This window comes from Pangasianodon hypophthalmus, chromosome 29 (genome assembly GCF_027358585.1).
Source record: "Pangasianodon hypophthalmus isolate fPanHyp1 chromosome 29, fPanHyp1.pri, whole genome shotgun sequence".
Classification (NCBI taxonomy): domain Eukaryota; kingdom Metazoa; phylum Chordata; class Actinopteri; order Siluriformes; family Pangasiidae; genus Pangasianodon; species Pangasianodon hypophthalmus.
In genome coordinates, this window is record NC_069738.1 from 15,325,507 (window position 1) to 15,350,034 (window position 24,528).

Here is a 24,528-nt window from a genome sequence, read left to right on the forward strand (position 1 = left end):
TGATGGTGTGGGGGTGCTTTGCTGGTGACACTGTTGGGCACACTTAACCAGCATGGCCACCACAGCATTTTGCAGAGACATTACCGTCCCATCTGGTTTGCACTTAGTGGGGCCATCATTTGTTTTCCAACAGAACAATGACCCCAAACACACCTCCAGGTTATGTAAGAGCCATTTGTCCAAGAAGGAGAGTGATGGAGTGCTGCATCAGATGACCTGGCCTCCACAATCACCCGATCTAAATCCAGGTGAGATGGTTTGGGATGAGTTGGACCGGAGAGTGAAGGAAAAGCAGCCAACAAGTTCTCAACACCTCTGGGAACTCCTTCAAGATTGTTGGAAAGCCATTTCAGCTGACTACCTCATGAGGCTGACTGAGAGAACGCCATGAGTGTGCAAAGCTCATCAAAGCAAAAGGTGGCTACTTTAAAGAATTGAAAATATAAAACATATTCTGGATTATTTAACACGTTTTTGTTTACTACATAATTCCATACGTGTTCTTTCATAGTTTGGATGTCTTAAGTATTAATGTACAATGTTGAAATAAAAAAAAAAAAAAATAGAGAAAAACCATAGAATAAGAAGGTGTCCAAACTTTTGACTGGTACTGTGTGTGTGTATGTGTGTGTGTGTGTGTGTGTATATATATATATATATATATATATATACTGTATACAGTTGTGTGCTTCCAACTGTGTGCTAACAGTTTGGGGGAGAAGCGGGTGTGATGGTCAGGGGTGCACATACTTTTGGCTGTACAGTGTATATTAGAACAGTCTTTGCTACTGCCTCACTCTCTGTTATAAGTCATTAATGTTTAGTATGTTTTGACAGCAGATATTTCTGGCCCAGTGATCAGACTGATGAGCACAGGGTGTGTTTAGGAAGTGTGTGTGCACTACACACTGGGCTCAGACCGGTTTTGTGATTTGCTAATAAACACAAAATGTAAACTGAAAAACAATTTCTCAGGTAGTGTACTCAACTACTTTACTTTATCAACTTGAATAAATTACCTTGTATATCAGACATGTTTGTTAACTCGATTTAAAGAAAGAAATGAAAGAAATCTCGAGCCTCAGCTCTCCCTCAGACTCATCACCGCATTTCCTCGCTGTCTGTTTTTTTGTCGGCAGAATGACCCACATGCGGCTGTCTGGGATTTTCTTAAAGGGATAACATGCAGCTGCTGGTCTCTGGAGCTAAGCGAGCGTTTTATTCCTGATGTTAGCTTTCCTCATGCCGTGAAGATGGACGCTTTGCTGCGCGAATACACTCATGTTGGTCCTTGAAAAAGCTTTTTCAGGGGTAAGACTAATTAAACGTTTATCTTCGATGCTAACGGCGCTGCTGGCTTTATTATAAGGTTATTGCTTGTTAGCACAGTGAGCTGTTTGCATGCAGTCGCAGTAAATGATGAAGGAAGCGCGCGCGCGTGTGTGAGTGTGTGTGTGAGTGTGAGTGTGTGTGTGAGTGTGTGTTTTAGTCTCTTCTCCAGCTGTGACAACACCACGCCATTTTACTCCTCTTCATCTCGTACAGTCTGAATATCACCATCACCATCACCTCCGCCATTACTGCCTGCTGTTTACACCACATTCACCTCAGTATTGCTTTCACTGCACTGCTGCTTTCACTGCATTACACCGTGACCGCGTCGAACCGGACCGAGCCGGACCGAGCCGGAGTCCCGGAGAGGCTCAGGCCGGGTCGCTGTGGACTGCAGGAGGCTGGGAGTGAAGCCCTCAGCGGCTCCTGCACGTCCGCCATCTTGGCAGAGTTCCTCACTCATCTCCTCTCCAGCAGGAGTGTCAAACTTCTTTAACTGTAAAATAAACCACAACAATAATAATAATAGTAATAATGATTATTAGTATTCAGACGCGTGCAGTAATAGTTTGTGTATTTATTACTAAAGCCATAGAGCGTTTTATTCCTGAACTCAGTATTTATGAGTTTATTATTTATAAGCGACTTCTTTCTGAGTTATTGAGGTTCAGTTTAAAGGTGCAGTAGCCGATTTTTTTTAATGTCTGACTAGTACACATAACCTGGAAAATATGTAGCACAGGATAAAAAATAATAAATGTTTAAACCATGGCTTCAGCAGAGATGTGTTACGTGGCTGAGACACCTGTTAGGGAAAGTGTGTTCCGGGCCGGAAGTCATGTCTGTGTTTACATACACCTCCTGTCAATCATTTTATAGACACTCCCAATCAACCTGTAGTTAGACCACTCCAATCTCAGGCTTATGACAAGTAATGCCGTAGAATCAGAATAAAACTGGGCAGCGCTTTTCTAACGCGGTGAAATTTATTACTGGTGAAGGGGATAAAGCTGTACGCGGAATTAGTGACGATCCTCCTGGACAGATACAAACAATCTGTATAAAAACAATTTAAAAAGTTTGCATGGCCAGCTTGACTTAACAAATCAAGTAAGTAGAGTCAGATACATGGAAATGTATGTAGTGTGAGATAACAGCTTTAAACTCCCGTGTAGCTGCTAACGAGCGAACACTGGTGGTGACAGTCAGCTGAAAATCTCGTTACTAAGAAAAAACAGGACAGTAAAGACTCTTGTTTCACTCTTGAAGGCACTTTAATTCGACAGTATTCACTTCGTGAATCCCTGGCTCAGAGCTCAAAACTATAGCTAAAGTGTTTCTGTTCACTCAGTAAAATGGTTGGCAGTTAAGATTTGCATTGTTTTTATAAAAATGTAAAATAGTAAAAAATTTTTTTTAATTTTTTTTTTTATAACATATCTCTCTCTCATTTCCAAGAAATGCAAAAACAGAACATCATCTAAACGCCTGTGTTTGTCACGTTACCCATCGTGTCTACCACAGTGACCGCAGCAGTGACAGTGACAGCCTAACGAATTCTTTATTACTTTCTGGAAAGCTTTCTGTCTTCTGTCTAATGTGACTGACTCTAATGTTTTATCTGATTTACTTACTTAAAGTTTTTGAGTTTGTTAAAGTCCAGAAAGAACAGGAAAGTTCACTGGACACACAGACAGAATCTTCTGTAAAGCAGGACACTCTCAGCGCTTCTGTAGTCCCCAGCTTTTAAAAATAATTTGGGTATTATTTTGGAGACCCCAGCAGAGAGATGCTTCCCTGTGCACAGTGTGCGGTCTTCATGAGCTACATGCAGCAGTGAAATCACTAAATAAAAGCATTTCTGTTGTTTGTGAGGAAATTAGGTTTTATTTTGGAGCTCAGTAGTGTTTAGGTCGGGCTCGTGGAGCAAACCACTGACCAAAAAACTAACAGTGCATCTTAATTTGCATGACATTAGTGAACTTTATTCCATGAGCAGGGTTGCCATGTTCCACGTAAAAGATCAGCGTATTGCAAATATATACTGCAGATCTGTGCACTGCTGTTCATGGGTATGGAATTAAATTTGTGCCAGAAGTATTAACTTCGAACAAAACTATACAATGAGAAAGAAGAAAACACTCTGAAGCTGAAAACTGAAATGAACTCAGTGGAAGAATTTAACATGGTCTTCAACTAAACGGCGTTCTTTGGTGTCACGCTGCCAGACTTTGCGTTTACAGCGATTTACTCTCATTGGTTAGTGAGATGTGGATCGACAGATCCCTGACCTGGAAGTAGAGACTTCAGTGGCGTGAATTTTGGAGAGCGTTCTGGATGCGGTTCTCTGTACAGTTATAGCGATTGTACTTTAGTGAAAATTACTTCCTTACTTCCTTCATACGTAGTCAGTGTATTAGTCTGTAATTAATATTTGAGGTTTTGGTAGTCTCATACGTTTTTTTTTTTTTGTTTTTTTTTTTTTTAAACTGAGCTCTCAGGAGCGGCTCTACTTCCAGGTCAGTGATCTGTTGATCTAAAGCTCACTAACCAATGACAGTAAATCACTGTTAAGCCCCGCCCACATGAGTGGTTTGTGCCAAAATGGCGAATGTAAACTTGCGGCGCGTGAACGAAAACCCAGGCAGCGCGTTCATAAACCGTGCTGAAACCAAAGAATGCTGTTTATTTGAAAACCATGTTTCCAGTTTCAGAGTGTTTTTCTTCCTTCTTATTGTATTTTTTTTTTTTTTCGTTTCTTGAAAAGTTACGTTCAATACTTATGGCATAAATTTAATTCCATAAATGTGTTTCCCTTGAAAAGACTTACGGGTGAAAAAAAAAAAAGAGAAATATATGTGTACCTTCTCCAGTGTCTGAACATTTTGGTCCAGTGTGCGTCCTTTGTGTGTGGATTTTGAGTTGTTAGAGTGAGAGATTTGCAGAAACTCTGCAAGAACTGTTCTTTAAAATTCAACATTAAAGTAAAAACCACCGCAACAATGATTTGCTGAATAAGAGGGAATTAGAGGATGTGGGAACACAGGTCATTTTGTGTAGTATTGTTTGATTAGCTTTTTATAAACATACTCCAAAGTTTATGAAAAAAAAGTGAAATTTCAGAAAACCAAGTCACCATTACGTGAAGTAGGCTAAGTATGAGACAGTTTTTAATTAAATTTTTAATTCTGAGCCAGGGATCGATCAAATCGTAAGTGCTCTGCTTAATGCTAGCTAGCTATGTATCCACTAATGAGGTAGTGTTATCTTCCAAACCTCAGGTATCTTTCTAAATAATGAGTTAAGACAATGCTCTTAATAAATAAACAGACTACCTTATCTCTACCTTATAGGAACTGAACTGCACTGGCCATTAGATTCTGGGGGCGGAGCTTAGTGTACATGGATGGGAATGGGGGCCAGTGTTGTTGTAGAGACCTAATCCTGACTAATGCAGTCAAACAGGCGAATAATTAACAGTTAATATAACGTTAATGTTAAGTTACGCAGTCACAGGAGTGTGTCATGGACCGCTGGCTGTCCCCAGACTCCACTCTGATGTAGTTAGATAGGAAGGCTAGCTAGTGTTCACACACACCGAGTGTGATGAGAGTTTGATAAACTGACCCACCCATGACAGCAGCGTTTACAAATCTGAACTGTAAAAGCAGGAAAGCAAAATTTAGAAGCGGTAATGCAGTATTAGATTGTAAAAAGATTGTGAAAAGAAGTTCCTTAAAAATTCAGCGTCAGTTAAACAGAGCTGCTGGGTTTTACACAGTGGACATGACAACAGTCGCTTGCAAAACATGCAGAGGCAAGATTAGCACATCGAGGAAACACAGTGAATTTATTCCAACAAGAAAGTGTGCTGAGATCCAGGTAACACACGTGGAGCGCACGTGACCAGCACTGCAGCCGGCAACAGTGCTGAAGGAAACAACAAAACAAAAAAAACAGGTGCTATTTATGAGAAAGCAAGTGCTGGAAAGATATTAAGATTCGTACACTAGATAAGAATTCAACTTTTAAAGAAAGCAAAACAAAAGGGAGAGAAATAAATATTATGCTTATTAAATAAAAAAGTGGAGAATGAAACTGCGTCAGTAACGATCATGTGTACTGTATATACACACTGTAACACACTGCACTAACGCATTACTGCTGTCTGCATGCATCATGGCTGATGTTTTAAGAGGTCAGTGTCACGTGTCTGCAGCGGACTGTTCGCAGCTGTGCTGGTGTGTGTGTGTGTGTGTGTGTGTGTGCGCGCGTGTGTGTGTGTGTGTGTGTGTGGCCATCATTTTGTGTCTTTCACGTTTTTCAGGAATGCAGTCAGCAACAGAGGAGAACAGTTGTGATGGCGCCTCGGCTGTGCCCACGGGTTCGGTGGTGCAGGTGTGTTTCCCCAACGTGCAGACATCTGTGCTGGACAGCCTTAATCGCCAGCGTGAGGACGGGCAGCTGTGTGACCTCTCCATACATGTGCAGGGACATGTTTTTAAAGCCCATCGCTGCGTGTTAGCTGCCTCCTCACCTTACTTCCATGACCAGGTGTGTAATGGTATAATGGCAAAAACTTGTTTATATATTTACATGTAAATATTAAATATACACCATCCACTTTATTAGGAACACCTGTACACCTGCACGTTCATTCAGTTATCTAATCAGCCAATCATGTGGCAGCAGCACAATGTATAAAATCCTGCAGATGCAGGTCAAGAGCTTCTGTTAATGTTCACATCAAACATCAGAATGAAGAAAAAGTCTGATCTCTGGGACTTTAACCGTGGCATGGTTGTTGGTGTCAGATGGGCTGGTTTGAGTTTTTCAGAAACTGCTGATCTCCTGGGATTTTCACACACAACAGTCTCTAGAGTTTACACAGAATGGTGCGGAAAACAAAAACACTGAGTGAGCGACAGTTCTGTGGGTGGAAACACCTTGCTGATAAGAGAGTCAGAGGAAAATGGCCAAATTGGTTTGAGCTGCCAGAGAGGATATAATAACTCATATAAACACTCTTTCCAACCGTGGTGAGGGGAAGAGCATCTCAGAACACACAACACATCAAACCTTAAGGTGATTGAGCCGAAGGTTCCTCTCCTGTCAGCCAAGAACAGAACAGGAATCTGAGGATGCCATGGGCACAGACTCACTGAAACTGGACAGCTGAAGGCTGGAAAAAGACCAGGTGATTTTTGTTTTAATCTTCATCTGTCCAGTTTCAGTGAGTCTGTGTCCATGATAGCCTCAGATTCCTGTTCTTGGCTGACAGGAGATGAACCTGATGTGGTCTTCTGCTGTTGTAGCTCATCCACCGTAAGGTTCCAGCAAGTACCAGCCCATCTGGTACCAACAACCATGTTTGATGTGAACATTAACTGAAGCTCTTGACCCGTATCTGCATGATATTTATGCATTGTGCTGCTGCCACATGATTGGATAACTGCATGAACGAGCTGGTGTACAGGTGTTCCTAATAAAGTGGACAGTGAGTGTATAGTGTGTATGTATTTATAGAAATGGTATATTCAAGACAATCAACAGGAAATCAAATATCATCCATGCAATCCACGTCTATTTTAAAATGTAAAAAAAAAGGGAAACCGCGAAATGACTTTCTTTATGAATTTAGCCATCTCTTGAGTTTGACTATGAATTTACAGTATTTTTTTTCTGTTTTAATAGACACTCTAGACTAGGGCTTGCTTGATTTCCAGATAGTGTCATAACTGGTCTTCTTTTGTTTTATTCATTTATTTAACAAATTAATATTAGAAATATTGTTAAGTCGGAGAATGATTTTGTGTGTGAATATTTTGAAATGTTACTGGGAGTCGCATTCAAAGCAGCCGCATTTAAATTAACTGTGTACATGCTTTTCTAGTCTTTTCCTAGTCTTTTTCTAGTCTTCTCCTGACACGCAGCACTAGAGGAGGAATTCAGCATCTACCTCCGCTAAACAAACTAGCGCTGAGTCTCAAATCACACACTGATGCACTACTCCACAGCGTTCCTTTTACAGTTAGTGTTTAAAACCTTCTGTCATCTTCAAACCTACGGAAAGCTCTGTATTGTGTACCAGTCTTCTGGATTTTCTAGATTAGTAAATTTCTAGATAAGTAAAACTTTTGAATGTAAGCTCAGAGTTTTAGATTTGAGAAGCAGCTCATGACAACAATCACAACGAGAGAGACACAGAGCTCGTCAGTGTGTTTAATAACGCTGTGTGTAAAATCGCTAAACATTTGACAGCTCAACGTGGAAACCTGACAAACAGAGATGTTTTGGCTCCGACGTGCCGACTAGAGAGTGTCGCATTTATCCTCTAGATCATTCAGAAGATATCTACGTGTGTGTGTGAGAGAACAATGCCGTTGTCACGTGTGAAGTGTAAACCAGGCTCCCGTGCTTCGTGTCAGACCGTATCACAATCCCGGCGTGGATTATTTTCCTATAACAAATCACCCCGTCGTGTTTTATTCCTCGTGTATTGTGAGAGTGGAAATGAGACGCGCTTTTTCTAACACACCTCCTGACTTTTTGAAAAACCTTTCAGGAAATGTAAGTTTACCTTCCCACTAGCCTGGGAAGCCAGTGCAAGGAACATTTCTTTGCTATTTAATCACTTATGTTACATTTATGTATGATACTGATATAATAAAATGTTCAAATGTCATAGAAGTCCTAAATTATAAATCTGGAATTTAAAAAATGTATTGTGGGGTTGTTTACGTGAAAAGTTTTGGAACCGCTGCTTTAGATAAATGAGGTAAGTTGGAGTCCACAGTGTGATTGTGTTTAATAGGCGTGTGCAGTGATCACGTTATAAAAACATTAAGCATAATGATAATGTAAGCTCAACAAATTTACCTCATTGACCTCGCCACTGATATTTCTAGCAGATTGTCATCCACGTGTTCTTTCCTTCTCAAGGTGTGGTCTTGGTAAAACTTGTGGACGCTCATGGCTGAGCGTTTCTCTACACCGACCTGAGCCAGACTTCTGGACAAACATTTAATCTATGATATCCATACACGGCTCCCATGATGATCTTTCAGCTATTTTTTTCCTTGTTCAAATCCTCGTATCTCTCATCTGTGGTTGAAATGAGTTTTAAAAAGGTGCCTTTTTGATATATTTCCCATTTTCATGTTAAGAAATGAGGAAAGCGTTGAGAGGATATGGATCGATGGATAATATAAAATGTCAGGACATTGTTTTCCTGTGCACATGCAATAGCCTATAAGGCTTCCTGTAAATTGCTTACAGTGTGTCTCTGCTCGTTAGGTGCTACTGAAGAACATGTCCACAGTGTCCATCCCAGCTGTTATGGACCCACTGGCGTTTGAGAGGGTCCTAAGCTGTGCCTACACTGGCCAGCTGCAGATGCTGCGTGAAGACATTGTCAACTACCTCACCATTGGGAGTGTGCTCCAGATGTGGCACATCGTGGACAAGTGCACGGAACTACTCAGAGAGGACAGAGGAGGTTCCTCTGGGCCACAGGGTACAGCTCCATCCTCAGAGAGCACGAGATGCAGCAGTATTGCTAACAGGGACGCCTGTGGAGGAGAAGAACACACGCAGTCTATGGTGCAACCTCTGAACCGTCCCTCACTGATCGAGAGTCAGTCCCCCAGCAGTACTAACTACTTCAGCCCCAAAGACGCTAGTTTTGGTGGAGCAATGGCAAGTACTGGAACAGTGGGAGATGGAGGCATACATTCCACTCCTAACTACTGCATGCCGTCCAGTCGAGAAGATGCTTTCCTAATTGATGAGGAGGAGGAAGATGATGAGCTTGTGTACCCAAGGAAACAGGAACAGGGGAGCGGCAGGAGGAAGAAGTTTACGCCTGCCTCTGACCAAGAAATCGGAGTGAGTGACAGTTTCGGGGTTTCGTCCTACCAGGATATAGAGTCGTCTCCACCGCAGAAGCGCCCCGTGTACAGTCAGCCGAGCATCATGCCTCGCAAGCAGTGGGTGGTGGTAAAAACCGAGCGCTCCAGGGATGATGACTTCATCGTGGTCTCTGGAGAAGAAGGAGGTGAAAATGAAGATGAGCAGGAGTTAGAGATTGCCAAGGAGAGAGAAAGGGAGAGGACGTTTAATATTTCTAACGTTAGGACTCTTTCTGCAGACCTCAGCAGCAGGGAGGAAATTGAAGCACAGGTGAGGATTATCATTATTATTATTATTATGAGTTTATTATTTATTGTGCTATTTAGTGTATGTTAGTTAGCTGGTTGGAGTCGGTGTAAACGTGAGACTGCGAAGTAAGTAACAGTCACACACACCTAAATGTGAAGTGTATCAGTATACGAGTTCCTGCGACACCTAACTTAAATTAACACTGCATTCGAGTAAAACTCAGAATTTAAGACCTCTGACTAGGAAAAAACAAAGAAAACACGCACTCAGAATTCCTGCTCGGATATACGGGATGGTCTCCTCAACCCTGAGTTCAGCAAGTGACGTCAGATCAACGTGGCTGCTCTTCTTCCCTTTAAATGAGTTATAGTGTATATACACGCATCAGCTTTAGATCATTAACATACAGACACGTTCACCTGTTGAATCTATAACGCTGACTCTACACGTCACTGTAGCTGGCTAGCTCGCTGATAACTAGAGATGAAGCGTCCGCTCGTTTTTCCCACTTTTTAACTCAAACACACTGAAGTCGAAATGGACATAATTCCAAGCTGTGACTTCCTGCTTCCACATTAATGCAGCATTAGTGTAGTCCTGTTTTAAACCACATGTTAATGTGTGCTACATTAATGGTGCTCATTCCTCAGTCTAAAACGTTCGGTGTTATCACCACCAGAGTTGCCATGGTTTTAAAAATCAGACCATATTTTAGCACATGTGGTGTCCTGGAAAAATCTCTGTGTTACCTTGCCTTGGTAAGGAGTCAACTTTACAAACACCGTGTTAAACAGGCAGACTATGTAAATTTTTGTTTTTAACAGTAGACGTTGTAGTAAAGCAGCCTTACAGCAATCCGGGTTTAGATCTCTGATAAAGAGCCAGTGGCGAGGAAAATCCCCCCGAGACGACACGAGGAAGAAAGCTTGAGAGGAACCAGACTCAGAAGATTGCATGACACCAGATAGTGCGATTATAAATCATTGCAGTAGTTTAACTGGTGAACAGAACAGAAGACACTGAATTAATCATTGTGAAGAGTGGTGATGAGGCTCATATTTAAATGCAGACCTGCATCAGAGTACGCTCTTATCACTCAGAACTACACAGAAAGAGCCGTCTTTTCTTTCCCCAGTAAAAACAGCAGAGCCAGTCGACATGTCAACCTGGAATGATCCACAGATGCGTAAGTGTGTTGAACTCTCTGATATTAACTGGAAGCCCCGCCCCCTTCCCCGAATCTCACGTTAACGTTCCCACTTGAAAGAGAATGTTTTGAGTTGATTAACAGCTTTTATTTCACATTAATGTACAGTATGTTTGACTTGGCTAACATTAGACAAGTATATATCTTAAAATCACTTAAATATATTTATTTAATGCTGCTGAAAAATCTTATTTTAAAACGTTATTTTGGACGTTATTTCACGAGGCCAGTAGTGTAATGTAAAGAGTTCCTACAGGTTATAATACACTGAGAGACGGAGAACAGAGCGTTAGTCCGACATCTGCACCATCTCGGCTAGTCAGGTAACATCCTGTCACTTAAACATCCTGCTTCAAAACAGCACTAAGATAAAACCAGTATCTAACACCATCAACGGCGCTTTTAGTCTAAATGAAGTGACGCGGTGCCATTTACTCTGATTATATTACACTACCAGACCTGCCAGAACACTCAGAAATGCACTAAATGAGCAGTGATTATCTCCCCAGTAACACGGGGAGGAGCTGTAGGAATCTGGAATGATCTGCGCACGTGTTTTGACCTCTCTGATATTAATCGATATCTTGGAAGCTCCGCCCCCTTTTCCCAATCTCATGCATTCTCGCTTTCTGTCACAGAAAATGGGGAATATTTTGTGTTTGTTAATATGAAATAAAATCTATCAGTGTTTGTTTGACTTAGCTAACATTAGACACGTATATAATAGAGGTGTAATGCAGTGCCATTTGTGTTAGTATCTGTTTAGCGCTCAAAATATTCAGCTGTTTATGTATTTAAACCGACAATAGGTATGGTCTATACAGGAATATCTATCTATCTATATATATATATATATATATATGTTAATGTTAAACCTATCACTGTGTCCTGGAAATATTAGAAAACATTGTTTAAAAAAAAAAAAAAAAGAAAAAGAAGTCATTTTTCATTCACAAATTCTAACAACAGAACGTAACTTTATTAATCTCCTGAACCAGACGCCCTGTGGAACTTTCTGGAAAGATTTCTATCTTCTGTCTATTGTGACTGAGTAAGGAAGCTAAATGTGTTTCAAAACATCAATGTCTTTCCCAAATCAGCAAACTCTTATTAATGCTACAGTTGACAACAGCCATCTAATAAAATTTATCAGATGTACTTCAGTTTTTGGGTTTGTTACATTTCAGAAAGACCAGAAAAGTTCACTGGGCTGCAGGATATTGAAGAAAAATGCGAAATGTGATAACTTGTTAAATACTGCTATATGCGATACTATAATGCTGAAAGTGTGTAAAATCAATTTAAATTATATTTATATATTTAAAACTTTAAGTGACATAACCAGTAGACATGTTTCATGTTCTTCTGAGTTACAGAAAGAGCTCTCTGCTATCTGCGTCGCCACTCGTAACTTTCTGAAGTAATAAAATCATTCAGTTATCGCAAGCCCTTGTGATATGCATATTTGTGATATTTTGATAATTTCGATATATTGTGCAGCCCTACTGTACACACTCGTTCCACGTGTTTCTGCGGGTCAGAGTGGGGTCCTTTAATCAGCACTTCACATGATATTTCTGAAGATTTTCTTTCAATAATGATGAAGAAAGATAATTTAAGAATGACAAAAAAATACACACAGTGAACATACATTACATTTTACAATATTTTAAATTTAATAATAATAACTGAATAATTGAATAATAATTATTTTCTGAAGAGCTCTGCAGAGATAAGCAGCTCTGTGGGAGCGATATGGAGCGATGGCTCAGTATAGTATGAAAGCAGATTGCTTTTGTTTGTACAGAAATATGGTTTTATTTTGGAGCTCAGTAGAGCAGTCTGGCAAACACCGAACAGAGCATCTCCCATTCGTGTTATGTTAATGAACTTGTTCTTTGTTTAATAAGCAGGGTTGCCATGTTGTGCATATTGAAGATATATACTCTAAATCAGAAATGCGCACTGATGTTAACTTATTTCCCCTGAAAGGACTGAGAGAAAGAAGAAAGCTGTGTTTGCTGTTTCTTTGTGCTGTTTTTGAGCTGTAGTTGGGGTGGAAATTGTGCTGAAACTTGGCAACCCTCCCTACGAGCTTCCGTGAGCCGTTCTCTGAGCTCCACATTAAAGTAACATCTCGTTCTCACACGATTTATTTTTATTTTATTTATTTATTTATTTTTTTAATTAAAGTCCTGCAGGATCCCGGCGCACACACCTGTTCTGTAGCTTTCTGTTAAACCTTCTTTAAAAAGAAAAGGAATACTTCACCTGCTGTTGGATCTGTGTTCGTTTAGGACGCATTATTTTTCAGTCTGAATAATGTATTCATGTTCAGTTTCACCACTAGTATATAGTTAACATCGATTAATCATGTTTATCAGGATGCCTCTGAAGAATTTTGGCTGAAAAAGATAAAATAGGCCTAAAACGACGTGTCCAATCTAACACTTTATACCTAATGTTAATGAAGATGATAATTAGTAAGTGATTAAATGCACTTTTTTTCTGTTCTGTGCCGATATCACACAAGCCTGGTTGTTTGTCACAGCTTAGTCATTTTAGTCCATTTAATCACATTTTGCTGTTATTTCTTCAGGTTGACTACTGCCAATCACCTGAAGACTACCTCAAGTTTGAAAGTGGTTTGATGGACCAAACATCATCACAACACACTTTGGAGAACCCCAGCCAGAGCACCAGTCGAGCAGTTACTGCGTTACTGAGCTCAGTCCAGACAGCCGCTGCCAGAACACAGCTCTTCCCACTGGACATGCAGGGGAACCAGATTCTTCTCTACAACCAAGCTTCTCCTACAGTTGGGCTGCAAGAAGCTTTGCCTGGGGCGTCACTAAAAGGAACTTCGGAGCATGGAACAGTCCACCTGACTGGGCAGGGTGGAATGGACAGCGGCTTAGACGGGTTAGACGGCAGCGGGGCTGGCGCTAAAGTGTTTATGTGCCACTGTGGCAAAAGGTTTACTCACAAGAGCATGCGAGACCGCCACATCAACATGCATCTAGATCTGCGGCCTTTCCACTGTCCGGTTTGCTCCAAGAAGTTCAAGATGAAGCACCATCTCACAGAGCACATGAAGACACACACAGGTTTGAAGCCCTACGACTGCCTTAGCTGTGGGAAAAAGTTCATGTGGCGTGACAGCTTCATGAGGCATCGCTCTCACTGTGAAAGGCACGGTGGCATCAGTGGTACTGCCGAGGCCCAGGGTTCAGAAGGGTCAGTTATTTCCCCTCAAAATCCTCTTCAGCACCAGCCTTCAGGCAACAAAGGTACTCAAGGCAGCGCTGGAGGCAGAAGTGGAATTCCAGTTTTGTCTCCACACCACTCCAGTAGTAGCAGCAGCAGTAGTAGTAGTAGAAGTGGTTTGAGCATGGCAGTCCCTGCGTCTCTTTTAGGGATAAATCCCCAGAGTGGAATGTATGGCCATGGCTCTGGTGTTCTGGGGCTAGAGGTAAGCCAGAGTGAATGTGGGGAAGATATAAGTGAGGTTTGTATAGGTGAAAACAGTGTCACTTAAGCATCACTTCAGCATCCTTTCAAAAAGCAAAGTATTGCCACATGGGACCGTGTGTACAGTCGTCCGGTTGTGATAGTGTCCGTGAGCATGATCCATGTAACAAGATAGGAAAGAAATAATTTATCGATCTTAGAGCATTTATAGTCTGCATTAAAGTAAAATCGTGCACAGTCCACAGAATGTTAGAAAACTTGCTAATTGAATTGATCTTTTGGACAAATTTCATCACTAAAAGAAAAAAATATATTTCTTAATATTTTTGTAGGGCAACACTTCACATTACCTCAAAGAGGGAAATATCACACATGGGCTCTTATTTACACATTTGATGATGCTCTGTGTGTAAGAGCCCACAACTTCAGGCAGTTTGCACTCACAGCGTATAACGAGAGGACGCATCCTTTCATTTCATCATCTGCGCCGTTACACCCAACTTCAGGCAGTACATTGATCTGAAGCACACCAGGGGGTGTATTCAGAGTCGGCCACTTAACTCCAAACATTACGTCAATATTTACACGAGGAAAGTTCCTCCTGTTCAAAGATGCTTTACGCACCAGGTTGAGTTGATTTTCTGGGTGTGCCATTTAGATTATGCACATCACCTGCGTGCAGCTCACGCCTCCGGAGCTGCTAGATTGTTCTTGAGTAGACACGTTAAGAGACTTTTTTTTTTCCAGTAAGCGTCTTTAAAACACAAGCACTTGCCTTTAAGCTCCCCAAAAAATCAGGGATAGAAAATGCAGACTGAAGACGGAAAAATGTTTTTTTCCCCCTCGCTTTCAAATTTAAAACCATGTAACAGAAAAGCGTGGAACAATTTAAAAATAGAAGATAAAAAAAGACTAATATGATGTATGTGTGGCAGCCTGGAAAACAAACCCTTCACATGGTCAACATATATATATATATATATATACTTATATATTTCTGAAAACCACAAGTTTTCCTGCACTTAAATATGATTCTCTTTCGCACATATTTCATCCAGAAGTAACATTTAAAGTCTGGCTAACCCCAAAAAAGGAGAAAATTTCATCTTCAAAATTTCATTCAAATTCCATGCCACTGAAAGACACCTTCCTCTAAATTTATAACTTTCCACCGAAAATTGGTACCCTTCCACCTTTTAAAAAAAAAAGAACAGAAAAAAGAAAAAAAAGCTATTTTTCTCTACATTAAGTTGAAACTTACATAAGTGCATGATATTCAATATTATTTATTTTACATCAAATAGAATAGAAACTATACTATTGATTTATGATTTAACATATTATTTCAAATAAGAAAACAAATGAAAATGGCATGGACAAAAATATTGGTACCTTGAACTTAATATGTTGTAGCACAGCCTTTGGAGGCAGTGACAGCAGCTTTCTGTAGTTCGGAATAAGGTTCCTGCATTTCTCTGCTGCTAGTTTGACCCGCTCTTCTTCCGTCTCTCCCCTGCGAGTTTCAGATCTTTCCACAAATGTTCAGTGCTCTGGGTCGTGATCCTGCTGTCCAGTCTGGCCTTCTGTGAGTTGCTTTGAAACAACTTCTTAAACTTCTTTATAGTATTGGCAGCTGCGTTCACAGGAAGAAGCTCAAGCTCTTTAGAAATGATTTTGTAACCTTTACGTTGAACATGCTTGGCTATGACCTTCTTCCCTCCTCTCCTCAGACACTGTCTGCTTTTCCTTCTGTTTGTGTGCTCAGTATGATCTCCACAGTGGAAGACGGCTAGACGAGTAACTACATCCGGAACTACCTTTAACCTGGCTGCATGAGTGATTATAAGATTGGAAGCACCTGTAATACTAATTAATGGTCTGCTCAAATTATCACTACAATGCAACTTTTTTCTTACAACTTTCAAAGGGTACCAATAATTTTGGTCACGTCTGTAATCTACTGATTGGAAAAACAACGTAACTGACAAATTGCAGAGTTATAAGTTTACAATATGAAATGCTAATTATCACTTTAATTATCAGCATCATCCACGTCAGTCTCTGTCTCGTCACTTGAAGTGAGATTTACTCGAGGCATTTGATCTATCAGAGCCTCATCATTTCTTCACTCGACTGATCTCTCTGTGCTCTTACATCGAGGAAATAACCGCTGATTCGTTCACTCAGCTCTGATCTGTTAATGTCTTAATGTCTTTATTAGGCCGTTTAAACGTTTTAAAGCTGTACAGTGGGCTCTTCTCTGTTTTGATGATGATGTGATGGCACAGGAGCATTTTAACATCCAACTTTTTAACTTCTGGTATCTGAACATGAACTGGAGCAAGTCTGTTTCACTATGGTGCGTAACTTTGCAAAAAACCTGACCAAAATTGTAAGAAAATCACTCTTCACTAGCAAGGCTTTAGACATCTCTCGGCAGACTGTTTGTTTTTATCTGTGTTTGTTAAACTGATGTGATCTTTGCAGGAAGATGCCAAGGCAAGGTTAGAAAATAACCTAAACAAAAACATGTCCATCATTTTAAAATCAGATTTTTGTCTTTTTGGCTGGTTTTATGCATTCAGTAGCCGTGACTTCCAGCGAGTTGCTGCATGAGTAGTCCTAGGTGTAATCATCACAGGGCTTCCACATTCATTCATTATTCAGCAGCTTATAAAATAGCACTTGATCCAGCACATGCTGTTGTGTGATTTTTAATTTTTAATATTGTGCTTGGACAGTTACTCGTGCACACAACTTAATGAAGGCGCAAGACGCTAAACCGAGGTCATGAAATCATAATGTGAGTGTGGGATGTAAGCTATTTTATCTCACTTTTAAATTGCTGTTTTGAGTTGTTAAATTAATAAATAATGCTAATATTTTTGTTTGTCTGTAGTCGGTCCAGCATACAGCCCTCCAGCCGTCATGACACAGTATATTTATTAAACATGCTTCATTTATTAAACATCATTTATTTATTAAACACACACACAGTTAGTGTTTTAACTGACGCAGTAGGATACAGCTGGAAATATAGCCCATGTCCTCTTTAGCTTACGGACATATGCTGCAAGATATAGCAGGACTGTGGTCATTTGTAGTATTTCTAGCAGGAACCCAAATATAACTCAAGCAAAACAAAACAATGCGGTGAATAGATCGAGTGTAAATGGTGGCTGTGATTAACATGGGAGTGTGTTGGGCATGGAGCTGCTGCGTCTGGTGTAAGGGCTTCAGAGGAGCTCCACATGAAGAAGTTTTAATTACTGCTTCAGTCGGGTTTATCTGCGTAGAACTCCAATAAACACTGGTAAAAAAAATCTCCTGTGACCCCATCTGCATCTCCGATAACCCCACGGGTTACTGTCATTTAGATAAACGACTGTGAAGATTATTCGACTTTCCCTCCGTGCTTTTCAGCATGGCACTCTCATGAAAAAATAAAGTGAAAGCAAAAACTATAAAACTAATAGTACACACATACAGACTCGGCCGTACGCTGTCTGGGAAGCTAGCTGTAGTGCCGCTCTGCACCGGTTCAGCCCCTTACTGCAAAACACACAGCTCATCAATATCCTGCTGTTAATCACACACAGCCGCCTGCGTTCATTCATCACCCCACACGCTCTCCACGACTCCTCTACCCTTTCACAGCCAGCCCATGACCACGCCCATGCGGCCACAACCTTCTGACCTGAGGTACGTCAGTCTTCATTACACTCAACTCGAAGTCCACTCGTCCCCACATTCCAGTGACCCGCGTCTTCATGATAAATATTATAAATTTGGAATGTTTGTGAAATTTACCAGCCTGGGACTTGGCCATACATTTTATATAGTTCTGGAGACTTGTACAGTTTTACCTGTTACCAATACCAACGTAGAGTGTTAAGCCACTGGCTTGATATCTGGCTTTTGCTTTCTTTTTGTTTTTTTTGTACTGGAAAGATAAAAGTCTTTCAAAGTCTCAACACTTCTCTGTAATATCTTCATGTGATTATAAGCAGAAAATTTCCTCACTTTGTGAATTTTAGGAAGTTAATTACATATTTTATTTAATTTTTTTTTATTTTCCTTTAAAAAAGGAGAAGGAACAGAAGGTATTATACTCATGAAGGGATTCGCTGCATTCCAAATCCTATTTCTGTGAATTTAACAGAGGAGCTGGTTAACAGGAGTTCACTATATAATAATAAAGAACTGAGAAAATGGCATAATGAGTAATTGAAGAGTTATGAATACTACTTCTAATTTTGATTATGAAAGGTTTGCCTTCTGTGAAGGCTGTTGAAATGATTTGCCATGTTTTGAAATGGACTTGTAGCACTTTTGAAGTGTAAAGAATGTGGACTTAATGAGTAATTGTGTAGAAACTGAGCTCAGAAATGTTTTGAACAATGCGTTAAATTGGATAATTTCAGTACACTGATGTAACACTCAGCCTTTTCTCCATGTCAAGGATGAATTTAACCAGTGTGGTTTAAAAGGACCAAATCCTGTTACACATTTGTCAACAATAAAGATTCACTGGGAAAAAAAAAAAGGACTTTTGTTTTTTTTTAATTAAGAAAAGGACGAGAAATCAGTTGGGAAAGCGAAAGATAAGAGGGGAAAAAGGAAAATATATAAAAGAAGACAGTAAAGATGAAAAAAGGGATTAAAGAAATATTATGTGCATGTTCATGTACTCAAGTACACACACACTCGCGTTTATGCCCACACTCCACCTGGGATACGTGCACACCTGCTTACAAGGACGCGGGAAGTGCTGAGAGTGCCGGAGCACACCGGACTTTCAGGATTAATAATAATATATAGATAAACAATTAAGTTTGTATATCAGAGATAATGTTATGGAATGTAATTGAGACTCGAGTCTTCAGGATAGAGGAGTGTACGCTTTCTGGTTTCTCAGTAATTTACCAAGCTGCAGTTTTTGTCTCGTTGACATAAGAGAGAGAACCTGGCGAGGGAACGACTGTTAATAGCTACTACACTGATCAGCCATTACAGTAAAACCACCTGCCTAATATAGTGTAAATCTCCCTTGTGTCGCCAAAACAGCTCGCACACGCATCAGTGAGCCCTGGGAGCCCATGATCCTGTCACTGGTTCACCGGTTGTTCTTCCTTGGACCACTTTTGGTAGGTACTAACCACTGCATACCGGGAACACCCCACAAGACCTGCTGCTTTGGAGATGCTCTGATCCAGTCGTCTAGACATCACAATATGGCCCTTGTTAAAGTCGCTCAGATCCTTACACTTGCCCATTTTTCCTGCTTCCATCACATCAACTTCAAGAACTGACTGTTCACTTGCTGCCTAATATATCCCTCACCTTTACAGGTGCCATAGTAACGAGATAATCAGCGTTATTCATGTCACCTGTCAGTGGGTTTAATATTATTTATTGAACAGTGTATAATGTTATCAATAACAGGAACTAACGTCTGAGTTGGGAAACTTGCTGACTTTTACACTTGAGACTAAAGGAGACTAAAATAAAGGTCTCAGAAAACTTCATTACATCAACAATTACTTGCTTTTATTTGTTAAACAACACGTTTTTAATCCATATATTATGAGGCTTGCATTATATGAATGAGCTGTTACTACAGGAACGACAATTTATTAAAACTTCTTAATATAAACCTGTTATTTGTGTTACAGTTGTAACTATTGTCCAGAGCTGTGCTGTTATAGAAAATTAACCAAAACCTTCTGATTCAGTATTTCAGCTATGCTTACATTATTGTAATCAACACACATTTTCTATGAAAAGAGAAATGATTTGACTATCATTTGGGTGTGATGTCATGGCACGTGCCACATGTATGCTGCTTAAAATTCCAGCTCCGCCGGTGCAAAACTGAGCTTCAGTTAATGTTTACAGCAGTCATCTGAACTGGGGGACTGTGTGATCCCAGTAACTCCAGCCATGGCCATGGCTGGCTCGAGCACTTCGGAAAACCCCTGATCTCCTGGGATGGAAAAAAAACATGCAGCTATGTGGGCAGAAACAGTCAGTCGACGAGAGGGGCCAGAGGAGTAGTGCCAGGCTGGCCCGAGCCGTAATGGAGGTCACAGCAACTCGAATAACCATCTCCAAACCTGTGGTGGGCAGAAAAGCCAGCGTGCTGAACACGTCAAACCCAGAGGATGGCATCAGACTCCACTCCCTCACCCTAGAGCAGGAATCCACTTCTGCAGGAATCCAGAACCTGATACGTGTTAACAACCCAGATTGGCAGTGCACTGGTGTGGTGAATGTCCTCCTGCTATGCATCAGCCCCGAAGGAGTACAGTCCAAGCATCATTGCTGACCACACACTTCTTCCGTCCCAAACTGGTTGCACTAGAATGACATCAGTTCAGTGTACTTCAGTGGCCTTTCGCCTCGCGGGGTCAGCATGCAACAAAGAACTGCGGCTGCTCCGAGAGCAAAGGAGAGTCTCACCCAGTATCAGCACAGTGACCTGACCTGATGCTCTTGATTATGTCACTTTGTCCAAATACTTTTGAGCCCCTGAAAATGGAGGTACTTTGTTGAAAATGGCTGTAATTCCTAAAGGGTAAATGTCATATTTTTGTGGAACCTCTTAAAATAAAGCTGGAAGTCTACACTTCGATCACATCTCGACTGTTTTATTTCAAATCCATTGTGGTGGTGTATAAAGATAAAATCACAAGAACTCTGTCACTGTCCAAATACTTCTGGACCTGACTGTGTGTATATATATATATATATATATATATATGTGAGAGAGAGATAGATAGATAGATAGATAGATAGATAGATAGGTGGTGCTCATGACAAATGTGTGTGTATATATATATATATATATATATATGTGTGTGTGTGTGTGTGTGTGTGTAGATATACTGTATATAATAAAAGGAGAGAAGGAGACAATGGAGGAGGGGGATTTCTAAAGAATGGCAAAAAATGCAACAAGAAGATGAATGTGTAGAAAGTGTGTAGTAAGTATTGATGTGTTGCTGCGCTAGGTGTGTGTTAGATTCTGTTCACAGGGTCTGTTGATTTGTACTGTTGGTTGTTCCTCTGTAGACATTAACCCATCGGCGTGGCTATTGTGTAATACTGGGTTTTGTTCTGTTAATAAATGGTCAGAAGATTGAGCCAGTGTGACATGGTGAGTTCACTTGTGGATTTCCAGTGTAGTGAAATTGTTTCTTGTTGATAGCTGTGGTGATAAGAAGAGATGTACTGTGTTGTGTAATTTGAATAACACTGACAGCTTGGAGGGAATATATGTGCTGAGATATGTGATTGAGCCTGTGCTGAGTTTAGTGTTTAGTCTCTGGAATGCAACTTTCCAGTAGATTGGTAGAATAGTTTATTTATTCCAGTTTATAGAGTAATCTGAAATTTCTGAAAATATATGAATTACTTTTGTCACTTCTTTCACTAAGTTTATCGGCTCTGCAGAAACAATATTACGTTTCTGCATAAAGACTGATTTTATGATGAAGGTTTTTTGATGTGATGCCATCATGCTGGTGATTTAGTGAAACGGATTGGGACTTTGTAAAAGAAAGCTACACAGTCTTAAAGATTTGATTTAAAATTATAACATTATTTATGATTCTGTTGTCCCTCGTTTGCCCCGCCAACTCAGTTCTGACTCTCCAGTCCCGCCTGCACGATCCAAAATGTCCTGTGCTCTTTGCCGTAAGAAACTTCAGTAACCAAAATGCAATTGTTGCGACATCACATTCCCTCATTATACTTTGCTTTTCAAGCATGACGTTGTCATGAAATCAGTTGGCTTTGTTTATCTCTGAACAAATTACTTTCAGAATGTCATGTTTTAAGCATCTTGATATACACTCATTGAGCAGTTTATTAGGAACACTACACTAATACTGGGTAGGGCTCTCAGTCCCTTTGCTAACAAAACTGCCTCAATTCTTCATGGCATGGATTCCATATGATGTTAGAAACATTCCTTTGAGATTCCAGTCCATGTTGAGATGATCACATCACGCAGTTCCTGCAGATTTTTCAGCTGCACTTTTGTGCTGCGAGTCTCCCGTTCTACCGCGTCCCAAAGGTGCTCTACTGGATTCAGATCCGGTGACTGTGCAGGCCACTGAAGAACCCTGAACTCATCGTCATGTTCATGAAGCCAGTTTGAGACGACTTTTGCGTGGTGTGTTATCATGCTGGAATGATAAGCCATCAGAAGATGGTAAATTGTGGCCATGAAGGGATGCACATGTTCAGTAACAATACTCATACACTGTGGCATTCAAGTGATGATTGATTGGTAGTAACAGGCCCAAAGTGTGCCAAGAAAACACTCCCCACACCATCACACTACCTCCACCAGTCTGGCAGGTCGGGTCCATGGATTCATGCTGCTGGTGCTGAATTCTGACCCTAACATCTGTGTTCCTCAGTGTGAGTCTGTGCCCACTGCAGCCTCAGCTTTCTGTTCCTGGGTGACAGAAGTGGAACCCGACGTGGTCTTCTGCTGTTGTAGCGTTTCTGCCCCAAGGTGCAACATGTTGTGCCGAAGCTGCTGTCCCGTATCTGCATGGTTTTACGCTTTGCACCTCACACATCCTTCACATACGCTGTTACCTTTTTCTTTTTCTGGCTCGGTTTTAATGAGATCCATGTATTTTGCGTTGCATGTTAAAAAAAGTACTATCGGCACATGCTTTAAAGAAAGGAACCTGCCTTTTTCTGCTGAGTGATTTTTGCTTATATTTGAAAGGCAGGACACACAAGGGAATTTTTTTCCTGAAAGAACTTTAAAAAAAAAACGTGTCAGTGATTTTCTTAGATGCTTTTCTTCTTAATGGTTGACATTGTGCTGTAAACTAGTTTTTCTTTTCAGCACTTTTACTCTCTAACTGTCCTTTAGGTCTTTCCTGTATATCTTCAAAATATGTGCCATGCACTCAGTTATTTGTGGACCAGGCAGCTGAGCCAGTCTCTTACTGTACGTCTTCACAAAGATGTCAACTTGTTCAGGGTCAATGCTAAGCAGGAGCATTCTCTCAATGCTTCTAGCTCAGTGTACACTATATGATCAAAAGTATGTGGCCACCTGAGTACTGAACATTTCATTCCAATACCATGGGCATTAATACTAAGTTGTTCCCCTTTTGCTGTTATAATAAGCTCCACTCTTCCGGGAAGGCAAGTGCAATTATTAGGCTATCCAAGTGGTACCATCTACAGCCATCTCATGGCAATCTTCAGGCTATCCTCAACAGAGAGAGAGAGAGAGAGAGAGAGAGAGAAAACAGATTATTAGCTATAGTGGTTTAAGAGGATGTACATTATGGATGTACACAAGACTAGCTGTGACAGCGTAACTAAAAGGGAGAGCCAGAAACTAACACAGTCTGTGTGTGTGTGTGTGTGTGTGTATACCTGCCAGTTGAACTGGTTCTGTTGTATATATTGATGATGTGACTGCTGACAAAAGCAGCAGGATGAATTCTGAAGTGTATACGGTGATATTATCTGCTCACATTCAGCCAAATGCTTCAGAGCTCATTGGACAGAGCTTCACAGCGCAGAAAGCTAAGGCAAAGAAGTGCAATGTTCTGCAATGGCCAAGTCATTTATTTCATTTATGATTGATAGTTTGTCCGATTACTTTTGGTCCTTTAATAAAGAGGGGTCACATGTAAAAAGTGCAGTAATTCCTACACTGATCACCAGATTTGGATTTTTTTTAAAAAAGTCTGCAGTTTGAGTTTGTTTTCTTTATTTAATTTAATCTCCAGAATACTGTAGTAAACAACTCAAATAACAATAAGTAAACAAAAACAACAAATATTTATGGGCCTGACTGTAGAGACATACATCGAGAAATAATTAAACCAAATCATAGATTTATTTTAAAATATTTAAATAAAATATATAACCCACTGAAACAAAGCCTCCTCAAGCTGAGACCCCCCCCCCCCCCCCCCCCCAATAGACCCCCCCTCAGACCCCCCCAATAGACCCCCCTCAGACCCCCCCAATAGAACCCCCCCCCAATAGAACCCCCCCAATAGACCCCCCTCAGACCCCCCCAATAGAACCCCCCCATGTAATGTCATTATTACTGGGAATCATTATGACATCACAGAGGCGTGGCTCACAGCTACTGCTCATTCCGTAGTTCACAATTTCACAAACCCAGAGAGTGCGAGTATCTCAGTGTTTCAAAGCAACCAGAAAGCAGTGATTCAAGACAACAGTACGTAGAATTTGCTTTAATCTACTTCCTGTTAGCTGTGTGAGTGTGAACCAGTGCCTGTGTAGTGGACTCTATCCTCTAGGGCTTTCAGTAACACTGTCTCTCTAAAGATTTCTAATCTGCT

General features: G+C 40.7%; 1 protein-coding gene across 1 annotated transcript; it reads left to right on the forward strand.

Moving 5' to 3' along the window:
• The first annotated feature begins 745 nt into the window (after window positions 1–745).
• Window positions 746–19,815, forward strand: zbtb22b (zinc finger and BTB domain containing 22b). The gene is made up of 4 exons (XM_053231483.1): window positions 746–1,311; window positions 5,660–5,886; window positions 8,629–9,513; window positions 13,299–19,815. Exons 2-4 carry the CDS (start codon window positions 5,662–5,664, stop codon window positions 14,235–14,237), a joined length of 2,049 nt encoding a protein of 682 aa, XP_053087458.1. The 5' UTR covers window positions 746–1,311; window positions 5,660–5,661; the 3' UTR covers window positions 14,238–19,815.
• The last annotated feature ends 4,713 nt before the right edge of the window (window positions 19,816–24,528 follow it).

Bases quoted from the DNA above. Each gene is read 5' to 3' on its own strand.
- zbtb22b (XM_053231483.1), top strand. From the start codon at position 5,662: ATGCAGTCAGCAACAGAGGAGAACAGTTGTGATGGCGCCTCGGCTGTG. The intron at 5,887-8,628 runs GTGTGTAATGGT...TCTGCTCGTTAG, and splicing joins CACCTTACTTCCATGACCAG to GTGCTACTGAAGAACATGTC. The intron at 9,514-13,298 runs GTGAGGATTATC...TTATTTCTTCAG, and splicing joins GGGAGGAAATTGAAGCACAG to GTTGACTACTGCCAATCACC.